General features: G+C 41.0%; 1 protein-coding gene across 1 annotated transcript in view; it reads left to right on the forward strand.

Annotated features, from left to right (window-relative positions):
- The first annotated feature begins 3,410 nt into the window (after positions 1–3,410).
- gmds (GDP-mannose 4,6-dehydratase) overlaps positions 3,411–16,128 on the forward strand; it is a 148,801-nt gene continuing 136,083 nt past the window's right edge. Inside the window, exons 1-3 of the mRNA XM_080032494.1 lie at positions 3,411–3,626; positions 13,165–13,209; positions 14,949–15,036. Coding sequence (XP_079888620.1) covers positions 3,561–3,626; positions 13,165–13,209; positions 14,949–15,036 — 199 coding nt within the window. The 5' untranslated portion in view covers positions 3,411–3,560. The remainder of the gene's footprint in view (positions 3,627–13,164; positions 13,210–14,948; positions 15,037–16,128) is intronic.

Raw genomic sequence — 16,128 nt, forward strand, 5'->3', positions numbered from 1 at the left:
GATTCAGCAAACACCTTCAAACAATTTACAGATGGAATTCTATTATGTAAACCATATATTTGTGTGAGTAGAGGTGTGTTTATTTCTTTCAATTGACATGTCTCGTAAAAATGTTATTGGGGTAAAACCCATGTAGAACTTGATTGAAGTTGAAGTCCCACCGCACTCATGTATTACAGTAATACATACAACCGGGAAGTGTCAGAATATGTCAATGACTGCCTCCTTCCAGCCAGCCTACAATTCTGGATTTCCTTCTGTTTGCATTAATGCACTCGCTCACCTTTGCTTTGTAGCAGGCCTCTTTAATGACTCACTATCACTTAGCAGGAAAAACAACTCCCAACAAACAGAGTGTGAAAAGGAGACGACGACTAAGGTGGGTCCAGGCAGATAATCTTGTTACACCAGTTTGAAACAGCCTATAGTTCTGGCTTTACATTGGCACGCAAAACCTTGAGTTTCAAAATGAGCCAGATCTATCAGTGCATAGATCAAACCCTGAGGGCCGTTGGGAACAGAGGAGGAGAGAAGAGGCGACCCAGCTCCATCCAAAATTAATAACTTTAATTTAGCCATACTTTATTTGTGTAAGAAAAAGGTCTTTTATAAATCAAATTTGATTTGATTTAAAATACTTGTGCTTAATAAGGTTTTGAATGCAGTTAATAATCTAAATGCCTCTTAATTTGTATTTCCACTGACCCATATGGGAAACTCACTTTACTACAGAGTTTTGTTTGTGGATTCAATCTGGTTACTTGACTCTTTCAAAGGGGGTGGGGTGGATGCCAAGAGGAGTGAGGGGGTCGAAAAAAGAAAGTGTGACTCTTGGGTTGATCGCCAGGCGCACTGAGAGTGACAATTCATCCCTGATTATCTCAGTCGACCCTTACTCTGCACTCTCTAGAGTTCCCACAGACACACCGACACTTGCTTGAAGGACTAGGGTTTTTTTGCACAGCAGTGGACACATAGTGAGAGTCAAATACCTCCCAGCACACAGCGAGACACCTGCCGTCCAAACAAGACAAGAGAAGAAGAAGAGCCGCTGGCTGTAATAGAGCTGTGTGTTGTTCTCTTTTGATCAGGCGGGGTGGATGAGCACACTGCTGTGCTTCCCAGGACCCCGGTAACTTGTTTTCTCTGTCTCTCTCTCTCTTTTTCTTACACAATGATGTTTTCTTTAGACTGTAATGAAATCACACCTCCCATCATGCTGTGCAGTGCACTCTGGGAAGTGGAGCAGTGAAGGGAAAGGCTTTCACAATGCTGTACTGACACTCTCAGCTGGAGCAGATGCGGTACATGCTCAAATGCCTAAGAATAATACGAGATTATAGGAGCTGCTCTGAGTTGTTTGATTGCTCCTGTTAAGATAGTGTCCAGAGTGATGTGAACAAAATTCCTCCATCAGAGTCAATGTGTCAAGTTCTCCTCCTGAAACCGTGTTTACCTTGGCACACTGAGCTCAATTCTATATTAGAGGGAACCACTTAAACCCAGATTTTTCTCACAAATTTCACCCAAAATAAACACCTTTTCTCACTCTTTATGTGAGCGACATGTATGCTATATATTCTGTATTTGCTTCCTCACACACTAAATTGAAGTTACGGTATATGCCGTATACTTGACTGACTTCAATCTAGGCTACAATATACATCTTTATTATCATTATACAAATATTTATTTACCTTTTTTCACATAGACATATTATTTAGAAATAAGGTTTTCTAGGTTTTAACACTACTGTACATGCCCACCAACATGCATCTGTAAGAGAGGAGACCCCTATCAATCAATGACAATTGTTAAGGTTATACTTGTTCCTTCAATATGAAGGCAGACTCAGGTACTGGCACTTCCTCATCTATGGTGTTCGACCCCGGATGTCTACTGGACCACATTCACACATAATGTTTGCACTAACACCCGGACACGAGAGCACACATAAACAAATACACACAGGAATGCACACACACATGCACACACACACACACACACACACACACACACACACACACACACACACACACACACACACACACAGACACACACACACACAGTACATAATACAGATTAACTTTTAGTTGTAGTCCTCTCACTGAATTCCCTTAGTACTTCTGTTGAAAATAACTTTGTAATACTTATGTTGAAAATAAACTCTTATATTTTCCTATAGGCATTTTTACTTCTGTTTTTATTCACACATAATTGATCACACGCACAATTACATTTTGAGAATGTCAACTATAACTGTGTTTTGTTTGTTCAAAGCGGATTCTGAACATTTTCTACTGTGATGAAATGTCAATACATTATTTTAAGTTCATATACTGCATTCCACAGACAAGGATGTAAACTAAAAAGGTGTTCATTCTTTATAATTTTTCATGTTTTAAGAAATGCAATGATCAGAAAAAAGGTGCAGATATGTTGTAAAGGTTTGAAAAAGGTGTTTGGAATCCTCTAATACTCTTAAACCAAAAGCAACAGCCAGGCACATAGTAGCTTTTCACTGTAGACTTGGACTTGGAAAAAAAGTGCCATTAGTAAATAAAAAAGGAATTATTCAAAGTTAAATTTATAAAAAAATTAAATACAATTTTAAAAAATTATTCTGAGTTTAAACATTGCTTCCCAATTTCATTGTTATATGACACATTTCACTTCGATTTAAAAGATAATATAATCCTTTATTCGTCCCACTAATAAACAAATCGAAGATGAGTAACATACATTTATATCAGTAAGAAGGTGTACAAAAGCAAGGGAACCATGATATAATAAATACGAGAAACAGATAACACAGTGGGATTGCACTTTTTGAATAATAAACTGTGATTTGAGAAGCTGGCCCCATGAGATTTTAGCATATTTGCATTAAAATGACCTTTATCACAATTGTCAATAAAATATGCATTTGTCAATGAAATTATCGATTAATCAATTGACTTTCATATGTGCTTGTATATCTACATACTGTTGGGTAGTATACCATATTATATAAACTCTTCATGTTTCATGTGCATAACTTAAGTTATCACATTAATATTAGCCTAGTGGAGCGAAACGTTAGCTACAATATTTCCCACTGAATTGTGGTGGAGTAAAAGTATAAATTAGCATGAAAAAGAACATATTCAAGTAAAGACCAAGTGCCTCAAACGTGTACTTGAGTACAGTAGCCTACTTGAATAAGTGTAACCTAGTTTAGTTACAATCCAACTGTGATAGTTGCGCATCAGCCACCATAGTGGATCTTTATCTGCATTTCCTCTTCCACGCTTAGGGTGGCGCTGTGTCGAACACCCTGCAGCCCCTGTGCCCTCTTTGACGCCGTCTTGTCTGCTGCTCCTACATGCTGCTTTCCCATTGGCTGGATGTCACACCCGCTTCCTGATTTGTCGTGGTTGTTGTAGTTTATGTGCTTTACTGTTGCATAGAAGGCTCGTATTTACTGCTCGCTCACACAGCAATTACCCCCCCACGCTGACAGGTACCTCGGTTTGAATTGTCAACGGTCTGTGAATCCCTCAGCTTGTCACACAGAGAAAATGGCCCAGTGCGGAGACCAGCAGAAGGAGAGAAAAGTCGCTGTCATCACTGGCATCACCGGACAGGTAACCTTTCTCCAGTCAGACCCTAGGTTTAACCTGGTTACACATGTTAGAATGAACGAAGGAGGATGCTCACGGGGAAAACCTTCAGTGTCGCTGCTCCCACTTCTAAAAACATGCCCTCCTTTTAAGAGGAAACGTTTGTATCTTGCTGCCGCTGGCGTTTCCACCTGCGTCAGGTACTTTTAAAAACCTTCGCGTGCATCGATTGAATCTCTCCCTCTTTTTATCCCAATGCCTCTAGCGTTTGGTAATTCCTTTTTAATAAAAAATGAATGCAGCTGAACTAAACGTGGAGCTGCTGTTTCATGTCACATTAGAATACTAATGTTTTTCCTTAGTTAATTTAGTTTGTCCTCATTTTTCCCCCTTGCCTTTCTTTTATCTTAGCTCGTGCCTTTTGAGCCAACAAGGAAGTGGTCAGGTTACACGAGTCAACCTCTGAATGAACATGGTAGTTAGTTTTACTGTATGACAGTCAAACCACTACACTTACATAAAGTTGCTACTATGACGTTGTGTGTGTGTGTGTGCTTGTGCGTGCGTGCGTGCCTGCCTGCCTGCCTGCCTACAATTTGTCCATAGCTGTGTCAATGAAGGTGTAATTTGAGGATCAGATAATCCTGTATTTATGCTAGAGAAGGAAGTGGACTCACAGACAGCATGAGCAGGGTACAATGAATAAGAAGACAAACACTGAACCGTGTAGTTTACATTACAATATAGGCCATGTACAACACTAGGCCTAACCAAAGTTCATCTATGTCAATTTAACATGGATTACCTTTTCGTTTTGGTGGTAAGGGATAATGCCAGACAAGTGTATATTATTATCAGGATTTATTGGATGATGTGGAGGCCTCGTCGGAGTCCGGATAGATGGATGGATGGATGAATAGGTGGATAGAAAGATAGATATATTTATCTCCAAAAGGAAATTACAGTGTGCAATGATAAGACGTTGCATAAAAAAAAAAAAAAACCCACACCCAATGGAAGTGAGAAAACAATAAAACATTTGAAACTATAAACTGTATACACACACAACCAATAACAATTCTGTTTTTCCACTTTAATCATTTTCACCATAGGTGGATGGTTGAATGTCACTGCAGATTGAAAAATGCCGTCATGTTACTCTTCTGGCTTTGCCTGTCGCAGTTTCTTTGCTTCGGGGGCTTTTGAAGGCGTGTCAGTAGTACAGGATGAGGACACGTGTAACTCAAATCAGGAAAAACCTGAATTTCCCAAAGGCCTTGAATGTCACACATGCTCTCTATTAGTTTGCATTCAGTATAGTTCTTAGAGATGAGATATAGCTTATTTTTTTTGTATTGAGTTTTGAAACATGTTGTCATTTTTGAAGGCAACCCGAAGTGCTCCTGCCACTTATTTCTTTTTATAAATGTTGAGATTTTGATTGACATTTTCTACCATATCTATACCATATACAGTATACCTGTAATATCTGCCATCCCACTATGGGATTTACAAGGTTTCTCTACAATTAACTTAATTTGTGAAAATCCAAGAACATATTTGACCCATAAATGCAATTGTCTGTACCACACACAGTGGAGGAAATATCTCAGGAGGATATTTGGACCACTCCTCTTTGCAGATCCTCTCCTAATCTTTAAGGTTTTGATGCTGTCACTTGAGCGTTAGCTCCCTCCACAGATCTATTGGATTAAGGTCCGGAGACTGGCTAGGCCACTCCATGACCTTAATGTGCTTCTTCTTGAGCCACTCCTTTGTGTGCCTTTGCTGTATTTTTAGGGTCATTGACGTGCTGGAAGACCCATTCATGACCCATTTTTACGGACCTAGCTGAGAGAAAGAGGTTGTCACCTAGTTTTTCATGGTACATAGCCCCATCCATATTTCCTTTGATGCAGTGAAGTCCACCTGTCCCCTTAGCAGAGAAACACCCCAAAGCATAATGCTTCAACCTCCATGCTTGACTGTGGGGATGGTGTTCTTGGGGTCATTGTCAGAATTCCTCTTCCTCTAAGCATGGCGAGTCACTATGATACCAAAGAACTTGATTTCGTTCTAATCTGACCACATCACCTTCTCCCAAGCATTCTCTGAGTCGTTCAGGTGCTCATTGGCAAACTTCAGATGGTTCTGTACATTTTTCAATCCATTACGGCATAGTGTGTTACCAATGGTTTTCTTGGTGACTGTGGTCCCAGCTGCTTTGGGATCATAAACAGTCTCCTCCCGTGTAGATCTGGGCTGATCCCTCACCTTTCTCATGATGATCATTGATACCTCACTAGGTGAGATCTTGCATGGAACCCTATACCGAGGGAGATTGAGGGTCATTTTGTGTTTCTTTCATTTTCGAAAAATCGCACCAATTGTCTCCTTCTCACCCAGCTTCTCGACAATGGTCTTGTAGTCTATTCCGGCCTTGTGCAGATCTACAATCTTGTCCCTGATGTCCTTAGACAGCTCTTTGGTCTTGCCCATGATGGAGATGTTGGAGTTTGATTTATTGACTCTGTGGACAGGTGTCTTTTATTCAGTTAACAAGTTGAGACAGTGTGTTTTATACAGGAAACTAGTTTACTATTTAAACACGAGGACTAATCTGTGGGAGCCAGAATTCTTTGTGGTTTGAAGGGGATCAAATACTTATTTCACTCAATGAAATGCAAAATAATTTATATATTTTGATGTGATTTTCTGGATTTTATTTTTGATATTCTGTCTATCACTGTTAAAATAAACCTATCTTTAAAATTATAGACCGCTCATTTCTTTGTAAGTGGGCAAACTTACAAAATCGGTGAGGGATCAAATACTTATTTTTTCCTCCACTGTATCAATAAACAGTACTGTGCAAAAGTTTTAGGCAGGCGTGCAAAAATGCTGTAAACTAAGAATGCATTCAAAAACACAAGTTTTAATAGTTAATTTTCATGAATTAACAAGATGCAGTGAATGAACAGAAGATACATCTAAATCCAGCAGTGCCAACAGCTCAGAACTGGCAGAAACCAGTTGGATCAGTACATCCATAAAGACCTCTTCTGGCCAGACCTTGACCCGACTGGTTTCCAGTTCTGAGCTGATGGCACTGTTGGACATCTTCCGATTTCAAAGGGAAATAAGCTTGATGTGTTTTTCATCTGATGCACTAAGTTTCTTTGTGCTTCGTCAAAAGAGCAGCACATCTTGAAACCCCAGTCTGCTTTGAAATCTTTGTCTGGGAGAGACCTTGCGTGTCCAGTGTACCTTATTCGCTCACTTAGCATCTTTTAAAATTGATAAAAATAAACAATTATTATTTATGAAAGCATTCGAATTTCTTAGTTTTATAATTTTTTCTCACATGCCCTAAACTTTTGCACCGTTCTCTATATTAAAGAAAAAGATGCAGATTCAAGTTAACCATTTTCTGCGAATTCGTCTCCATCCGGGCAAACAAGCATCAGGGAATGCACAGAAAGAATTAGGGAATTGTTTCATGATATGAGAAGGAAATGTTCAGCTGAGCGTTCCCAGAATGCAGCTCTGCAGAGATTACCATCAGTGGTCTTGGAAAGTCTTTTTCATCATGTAACATTCTTTTGTCAAGCAGCTCTTTCCAACGCTCCTTATTCCCACGCCTTCCTTAACAGAAAAACAAAGAATAACAGCAGTTATTCATTTTTATTTTATTCTGCCGGTCATGGCGATGCTTCTGAATACTGCGAACACATGCAGAAGGCAAAGCAGGCATCTGGATAGACCATCTCACAAGTAACTAGCCGCCGGGGGGGGGGGGGGGGGGGGGGGGGGTGTCGGGGTCACGGTGATGCCGTAAATCGGCTGGTTAACTACTGTTCATAAATTTCAGGGCAGCATGCAGCTCTGATGCAGCTCCGTCTGAATATCTCTTGACCGCTATCTCAGTGTGGAGCATTGGGTTGAGAAGGTGTGAGTTATAGGAGACCACCTTAGCTCCCAGGCAGAGCTGTGCGGGGGGGAGGGGGGGGCTCTAGTTGATGGTGCTGTTTTTACGACGCAGGGTTACGAAGAGGACAGGTTCAGCCTCGCCGTTCCGTAGTAAAACTTTATTTTGGCTTTGAGGTTCAAACGTCTTTCTTCAGCTCCCCCGGTTGGGAAAACAAACGCGGTGTGGAGATTTGGCCCCTCGAAGCGTTTGATGCTCATCCTATACAAGCCGCTTTTCTTCATCCTTTCGTTGGCGTTTGATTCACTTGTGTCGCTCCTTCCACTGACTCCACCATTAGCAGAACAGGGGGGAATCTGAGCCAGAGCCAGCAATAATACTCATAAAGCTAAGAATCCGTGCACACATCTCCTCTGTCGCTCATAATGGCTGCTAATGGCTCCTTCAAGGCTGATTTCCGCTCTGAATGGAGTCTGGTAACTTATGGTTAGACGGGAAGAGATGTATGGTAAGTGCAGCTGCATTTACTGGTAAAAAGCTGAATTAATTAGTGGACAAGTACACTTCATACAGCTCTGGGAAAAATTAAGAGACCAGTCCAAATTTTTCTACATAAATGAATGGAAGTATTTGGAATATGGGTGAAAACATCTTGTCAGTAGAATAAAACCAAACATTTTCATTTTGCTCAAACTATGTCTAATCAATAGTAAAACCAGATAAATTGGTCATTTGGAGTGGTCTCTTAACTCTTCCAAAGCTGCATGTCAATCCCTGTATTCCACACTGACGTGGCGTTGGGCCATTGTTCATCCCGGATCACACCCAGGATCCCCACAGTCATAAATCTGCTAATGATTGACAAACAGAACAGTTAAGCAGGAGTACGTTTACACGTTGGAGCAAAGGTGCCAGGGTGGCACAGGAATATAAACCAAGTATATAAAAGCACAGCCCATATGTTCCCTCACCTTGACCATATTAAGCTCATACCATGATTCAATAAGGACAATCATCGATAGTGAACCGATAAGAGAGCAAATGCATCCAAAAGTATCATTGACATAATGATTTACTTTGCTCATTGTTCAGTTACTAATTATTCTGTAGTGTAATGCTTCTGGGGTATCTTGTTTTCAGTTGAGTAGTTTTGACAGTTAATCACAATCCTATATGTATATATAAAAAGTCAACACAATGACAATGTGAACAGGACACATTAAGTTGGGCAGTATGTTCATGCAGCAGCAACAACTGTATGAGCAACAGTATCAGTGATCCAAAAGAATGTGGTCAACAGGGACCTGGATTCATTTGATCAGATTATATTTTATGGATCGATGAAGTCGGGTCAGATATCTGATAAGTGAATAATGGCCGCATCGTCACCAATACTGTTATTGGATCGACTGGGAATGGTCCCATCTGTAGTTTCTGGTGCCTGGCAAACTTCCATTGCTGCCTATTTCTATACCTGCCATACTGTTCACTGAACATGTCACATAGTCAAAAAGATTACATGGTGGCTGAAATAGACCCAGAAATTGCTCCCTGTACGCTATTGTAATAGGCCTGACCTGATCTAAAAGGCAGGATGTATGAATGAATAGCTTAGATATTTATTTTACTGAGACAGAAGCTTAGTCTGCATCGTGCAAGATTAGATTGACATTAACTGTTTGTAGTCAGACTTTCCTTCTCATGTTGTGGAGCTGTATCCTGTAGTACAGTAATCCTCCTGGCTGAGAATCCTTCTTCTGATAACTTAGTCATATTGTGACCAGTATGCTCTGGTCATGTTTTAGTGACACGCCTGGGTTGGCCATTCAGTAGTATTGACACTGCTATTTCTACATCACACATCAGTGTCCTAGTGTGCATGTGGATTAGGTCTGTGATCACTGCCACATTAAAGTATATCAGCCCATTTAGTAGACTGTTGCATTGTTTGGCAACCTCTCCCCTCGGTCTAAAAAAAGCAGATTTAAAAGCATACATTGTAGCTTTTCAAATGCATATAAATGAACTTTTTAACCAGAGTCTAAGCTTTTACGTTTTATACTGCATTGTAAATGTTTTGCATTAGGTATATTTTGCCTAAATGTCAGACAGGTGATGTAACCTTAATTAGGTATCAAAGGCCACATCCAGTGGTATATTAGTAAAAAAAATAGCTTATTCACTGTTCCTCCAGCAGGGGGTAGTAAGCTCACAGTGCTTGGGTTTGTGTGACTCCATCCTCCTTCTCTTCTCTTTGGTTCTAGGGATGAACTATGCTGTGTTGATATTCTTAATGGTTAATGACTTCCTGCTATTATTATATAATAAACATTATGTTCAAATCCCAGAAAATCACTTGTTCTTGCTTCTTTAAATATATTCAGCTGTATTTGTCTTCCTTTAGTACACTGAATATATTTGCAAAACAAGAAACCTGAATAAGTCGACTTTTCAATATGATTGGACATTTTAGCGAACAAATACTTATTTCAGAAAATAATTGGCATAATTATCTGATGGTAAAACTTTTGTTTGAGGCTTTTCATCAAAGTGAAAGTGACGCGTCATTGCACAAGAGGAATAACTTGTCACTAGACAAGAGACAAGGTAGAAGAGCAAAAACTGATTTTCTGAGGTGATGGGAATGTTGATTGGAGCTAATGACCACAGTCGGGGAGGGGCAGTTTCAATGAGCAAACATTATTAACATTTTTCAGACACATGGATGGATTAAGTCCAACGTCAACATCAGCCATAGGTTTTTTTTCTCCCTCTGCCTTAATTGTCACCCGTTTCTCGGTCTCCAGAGTGAATAGCTTTTATGATTAAAAATGCACTTAAAAACTGAGATTTTTTCAAATCAATTAACATGACTTGACTTGTGTCCGTATTTCTTTCTTTCTTTTTTTGAGGATTTGTTGGATCTTTTATTTAATTTGTGTGGTCTTTGCAACATGTTTACATTTAACACAGTCAGTCATTCTCACATGTAAGACAGTATGTCATTTTAAGATATCCTTTTTAAGGGCAAAATTAAGATTCCTAAAACATGAAAATCAAAATCTGTTAAGCATCAAGTTTAAGGAAAATGAATGAACCAGAGATCAGCCCACTCACCTGTACCTGTACAGCTCAGGTTTTTTTTACACTGGTTGTTTTTACAGACAATACTAGACATTCAGAGGAACCAGTCAATTAACACTTTTACAACACCAGCATGAACATATGAGACAATCATTGGCTTAAACTTCAATTAGCTCTCACCCTCCTGGTTCTGAATCAGCCCCATCTGATGACTTGTTCACCGTAGCTATAGAGCAGAGGGATTGCATTGTTTCAAAGGCCAACATGAGTCTTTTGAGGAGATGGCATTGTGACATTGACCTGGCAGGTGAGCTTGTAGTAGCTTCTCCCAGCTCCCCATAACAGGAAACGACGAGGTGAGGCCAGGGTTTATGGGCTAATACGGCCTCAAAGGAGCCTCTTGTTTTGAAACAGTGCTGCAGCTCTTCAGGGCTTGTTTTCCATATTGGTCTGGCATGGAAACGCTTTGACCCTGGCACAGGGGCAGGAAAACATGACACCGGCCGGAGCTTTGAACACAGTGGGGACAGACGGGCGGGAGAGGGGGGGGGGGGGTTGCCAGTGCCCACCACCCCCTCCAACACCACCGCTGAGAAACAGGTTGGGCATCAGTGGCGACCATCCGCACACCCTGATTGCTGAACCTGCTCAAGCTGAAAATGATTTTTAAAACACATCTAGAGTAGCACTGTAGGCGTGAACTCACTTTTATAAAACAAGAAGTACAACGTTTGTTATTAGTGTGTCTTTAGAGGACTGGTCTAACATTGTCTAACACTTCCCCTGTGTTCCAAATCGCATACTCTTATCTTATCTATTATTTCTATTATTCTATATTATAGAATAATAGAAAGAATAGATAATAGATACAATTTATATCTATTATCTAGTATTCTACATACTACAGCTGACCATAACACGTACGTAGTTTACGTTGCAGTAGGCACACAATTGGGACATACTTTTACTTCTTTATTTCATCACACCTCGGCCTTGCCTCTTGCTTATATATCCCTGGCATTGCTGATTGTTTTCACTTGAATGCGCAGTCAAATTTGCGTAACTTTTGCTACGCAGTTAATTCTTGGTAGCCAAAAAACATGCTGATTTCCACACTCAAAGTTACGAGCGGATTTAGTTGGGCATCCGGGGATTTTTTCTAGCGGGCTGCATTCGAATCGACCACATGTATTGGTGTATCCCAAATCTTTTTCTACCACAAAACAGTGAAAGAAGTTTCAGTTGTTTTTTTGACATGACACATTCTTGCCATCTACGGGCCTGGCAAGATTAAGTCAATGTTTTCAAATCTTACTGATGATTTACATCATTGACTTTCACGGGACAACGATAGAGTTTAAAGTGTCCACGAGACAAATAACTTGTATGTGCTCCAGTCAGACTTGGCCCACCTGTACTGTCTCTTGTGAAGCGCATGAACACTTGACCATCCTACCCAGGGCTACGGTGTAGGTTCTTGGTCCTACCCTAACCTCAAGACCCCCACACACACACACACTGCCTTATTACCCCCCACATCGACTGTTACCCCAAGACCTGGAGAGGACGCATGGTGCTGGCACTGTGTCTGGGCTTGCGTGTGTGTGAGGGGGATTGAAGGATGAATGCCATGACTAGTTCGGAATTTTCCAGAGTGTTCCAGAATGTGCGGTCGGAAAGTCTGAGCAGGGAAAAAAAAGACGGAGTAACATGGGTGAGGGGAACAAGACCTTATTGACAGGGCTCGCTCTCTCATACACACACACACACACACACACACACACACACACACACACACACACACACACACACACACACACACACACACACACACACACACACACACACACACACACACACACACACACACACACACACACACACACACACACACACACACACACACACACACACACACACACACACACACACACACACACACACACACACACACACACACACACACACACACACACGTTGGCACAGACGTCTTCCCCAACCACTCTGGATTCATGTGGATGTTACACCTAATGTTACACCCAGGACAGTATTTAGCTGTGCAGCGTGGTGTTCCAATGCCATAAACTAGTTTATTATTCCCTTTTTAATCACTCCTGTCTATTAATGTGTCATGGAGTTAACAATGTACAAGTTTCACTTTCCAACAGTTAACTACACCAAGAAGAACTGTATTAACATGTTTTCTGATGGGTTTCCCCCATGGGTTCTTCTCTCAAACATTTGATATGACTCTTATTTGACCCTCTATTGGTGTATTCTTCAATGAAACGGTGACACGATTAATTAGGGTTCCTAGTCAAAAGTGTGTGTGTGTGTGTAAAAATCTGTCTCCTAACAGTTTGAATCATTTATATTTGGTTATGTCTTCAATTCAGTTTGCCCAAACTCGTGCAGTGAAGGTTTTTGTTGTGTTACTGTGGTACAAGACAAATCCAATGGATATGTATGTCTGAACTGCGTACTGTTTGTTTGTTATTTGCTATGCCGTGTTGTAGGTTTTAATGGTTGCTGTCTTCTGCCTTTTTTCAGGATGGTTCGTACCTGGCTGAGTTCCTGCTCGCCAAAGGCTATGAGGTAAGGGGGAAATCCAGACTGCAGACTTAGCAGCACAGAGAATTTCACCTGTGAAAGCTCAAGAAACACACATACACAGAAATGAATGCAGACGCTTGAGAGCGCCAACGAACACACAGAGCGCCATTACCCCGATAAGCTGCATCCAGCCACGGCAGTGTGTGTGTGTGTGGGAGGTCCCTTGGGATTGCGACGTAACGTGACAGTCGGCCTAGCACACTGACTGACTCACGCCTCACCCCGATAAGACCCTTTAGTGTAACTCAGAGCCTGTTCCACCTCACCTTTTACCCTCGGGGTCAGACCATTAACAGGGAAACGGTTGTTATTAGAGGGTCATACCAGTGAGGTCACGCACTTTCACCTGCTGCACAATGTGTTTTCAGGAGCACAGAAAGTCAACAGCCCGCCGCTGGATGCAGAGGTTAACAAGCTGTCTCTGACGGACTTAGGTGACGTAAAGCTTTATCGTTGGCTTCACACCTGTGAAAAGTGACTATACAGACAACACACTTGAGTAAACATGTATGTTGCACTAGTGCTCAGAGACAGCAGAGAGGAAGTTGACTAGTGTATGGAGGGGGGGGGGGGGGGGTGGCATTAAAGAGGAGCGCACAGGCAGGAAGTGCACAGTGAATAAAGGAAGTGAGGTCGGGGCACAGCGTTCCCCCCCCCACTAATGGACTCCCCTTGGATCAGGTTGTGTTATCTTCCCCGAGCAGAGCTTCCTCACAAATCCTCCTCAGAACACGGAGTACAGATCCCAGATCACAGGCCGTGTTAAAAACACAAGAGCTAGAGCCATGCCATGACACACAATATTTATCGAGATCGTTCAAAGAAACCCAATAAATCAAACTAGGTCACTGTATCATATTTCACATCTTTAAAGTGGGCTGTCACATTTACAGAAAACAACTCTACCGGTAATGATTTCAATTCAAATAATTTAGTGTGACAAACGATTAAACAGTAAACAGTATACTGAAATTTAGAGATTTGACAAAGTGCAGTCATGACATTAACAACACCGCCCGAATGTGAGATGAACCCAGAAAAAATAATGGCAAGATGAAATATGCCTGTTTTTATGTGTCGCAAGATGACCCAATCATATTTTATTACCAAATCTGGAATTTCCCTTGAGGGATAAATAATTTACTATATCTAAATTGACTCATCACATTCCACCATAAGTCATTTTGAAAACAGATCCAAACGAGAAAAAAACATCTAGAACAGCTGTGTCAAAACAGTGAACCCATCTGATCCAAACTGGATCTTCTCCAGCAGTGACTCCAAGGCCTTGCTTACACCTACAGATATGTTCCCTGCCTCATGAGCCTGTAGCTCTGAGCTTTGTGGTTTCCCACTGATTATACTTGTAGAATATCTCCTAGCTTTGTTTTATATTTAACTTGCAATGTTCTGATAAAACTGTATGATCAGCTGGTCAATTTCTTTTGTCTTTTGCTACTCCAATCCATACGTAAACATTGCGTAAAGAATCTGTTGCAGCTGCTTCACAGAAAAAGTTTTATCAATAGCATTTTATTCAGCGGAAGCTTTTATTGTGAAGGAGCTGCACACAGTTTGCTTTGATAATATTCTAACGTAAAAAGCCTTATAGTTCCAAGTCAATATCAAATTTGCCTAAATAGCTGTTCTATAAGAGTAAAATGGCTGACGTGAATATATTTCCTTGCTTATGTTTCCTTTGTTTTTTTTCTCCCTCTCAGGTTCATGGTATTATGCGTCGTTCCAGCTCCTTCAACACGGGTCGCATTGAGCATCTTTACAAGGACAGAGCGTCGCACACTGAAGGCAGTAAGTATCCTGTCCATGCCACAGTGGTGTGATTATTCTCCGAAAACAAACAAAAACCCTTTTTAGATGTTATCTATCACTTTACAAATGTTTGATCCAATTATTTTCGGTGGAATCTTCACTTGATTTTAGTCTTCCGCCTTTAGATAAAAATGTGTTATGTGTCAAAAATATAGATAGGGGAGAACAGGTAATTTGTCACACGGGTAGGTTGTCACAATCGTTATAGCTCGGAACCAGAAGGCGCTGTCTGTTAAATTTTGGTATGTAAATATCCACAACTGGGATCAGAGGTCACCTACATAGTCTTCCTTGGAGTTAGACTGCTGCATTTGAGGTGAGAGGACTGTTAGTGTTTTTCATGTCAAATTGAAAATATTTAGCTCCTCAGTATTTTTCTTTTAGGCTTTTACACAATAGGTTTATAACAAACACTTGTTACCCTAAACAAGTGTGAAGGGTAAGCTATAGTTTAGATTGTTTTTAGCAAGCTAATTAGTTGTCAGATGGTTGTTGGCCTTGATGCTAGCAACAAATTCCAGTTGGGGTTGGTCGTCACATTTTTTGGGGGTTGGTTGTCACATGTTATCCAAAGGGTGCAGCCAGGAAAGGAACCCAATAACAAAAGAAAATGTCAAGCTGTATCCTCGCTGACACCCCATAGAAGGAGAGAATTGAGCAGGAAAGGCAACTAGCATGCAAAGGAGAAAAAGGGCAACTAAATCAAAACGACCCAGTTCATCCCAAATTAGACCAGTTGCCAAGGCTACTGCACCCCAGTGCACTCCACCCCAGCTGGGGAATAAGAAACAGAAGAGAAAGAGACAGGAGGAGGAATCTTCATCAGATGAAGAGGATAGTTTGTGTTTGGTTTGTATGGAAACGTTCTCCAGCACCCGTTCAGGGGAGGTAAGGGAGAAGTGTTGTATGTGCAACCAGTGGGCACACAATCTCTGCTTAGTTAGAGTGAGCAGACCCTACATTTGCCATCACTGTAACTCAGATAGTGAATGTGTGTATCCTAGTTGAGTAGGCTATTATTGTTAGAACTATTTGTTTTGTTCTTTATGTTGTTACATACAGTAGGTTGGT

This window comes from Ammodytes marinus (genome assembly GCF_949987685.1).
Source record: "Ammodytes marinus genome assembly, chromosome: 8".
NCBI lineage: Eukaryota > Metazoa > Chordata > Actinopteri > Uranoscopiformes > Ammodytidae > Ammodytes > Ammodytes marinus.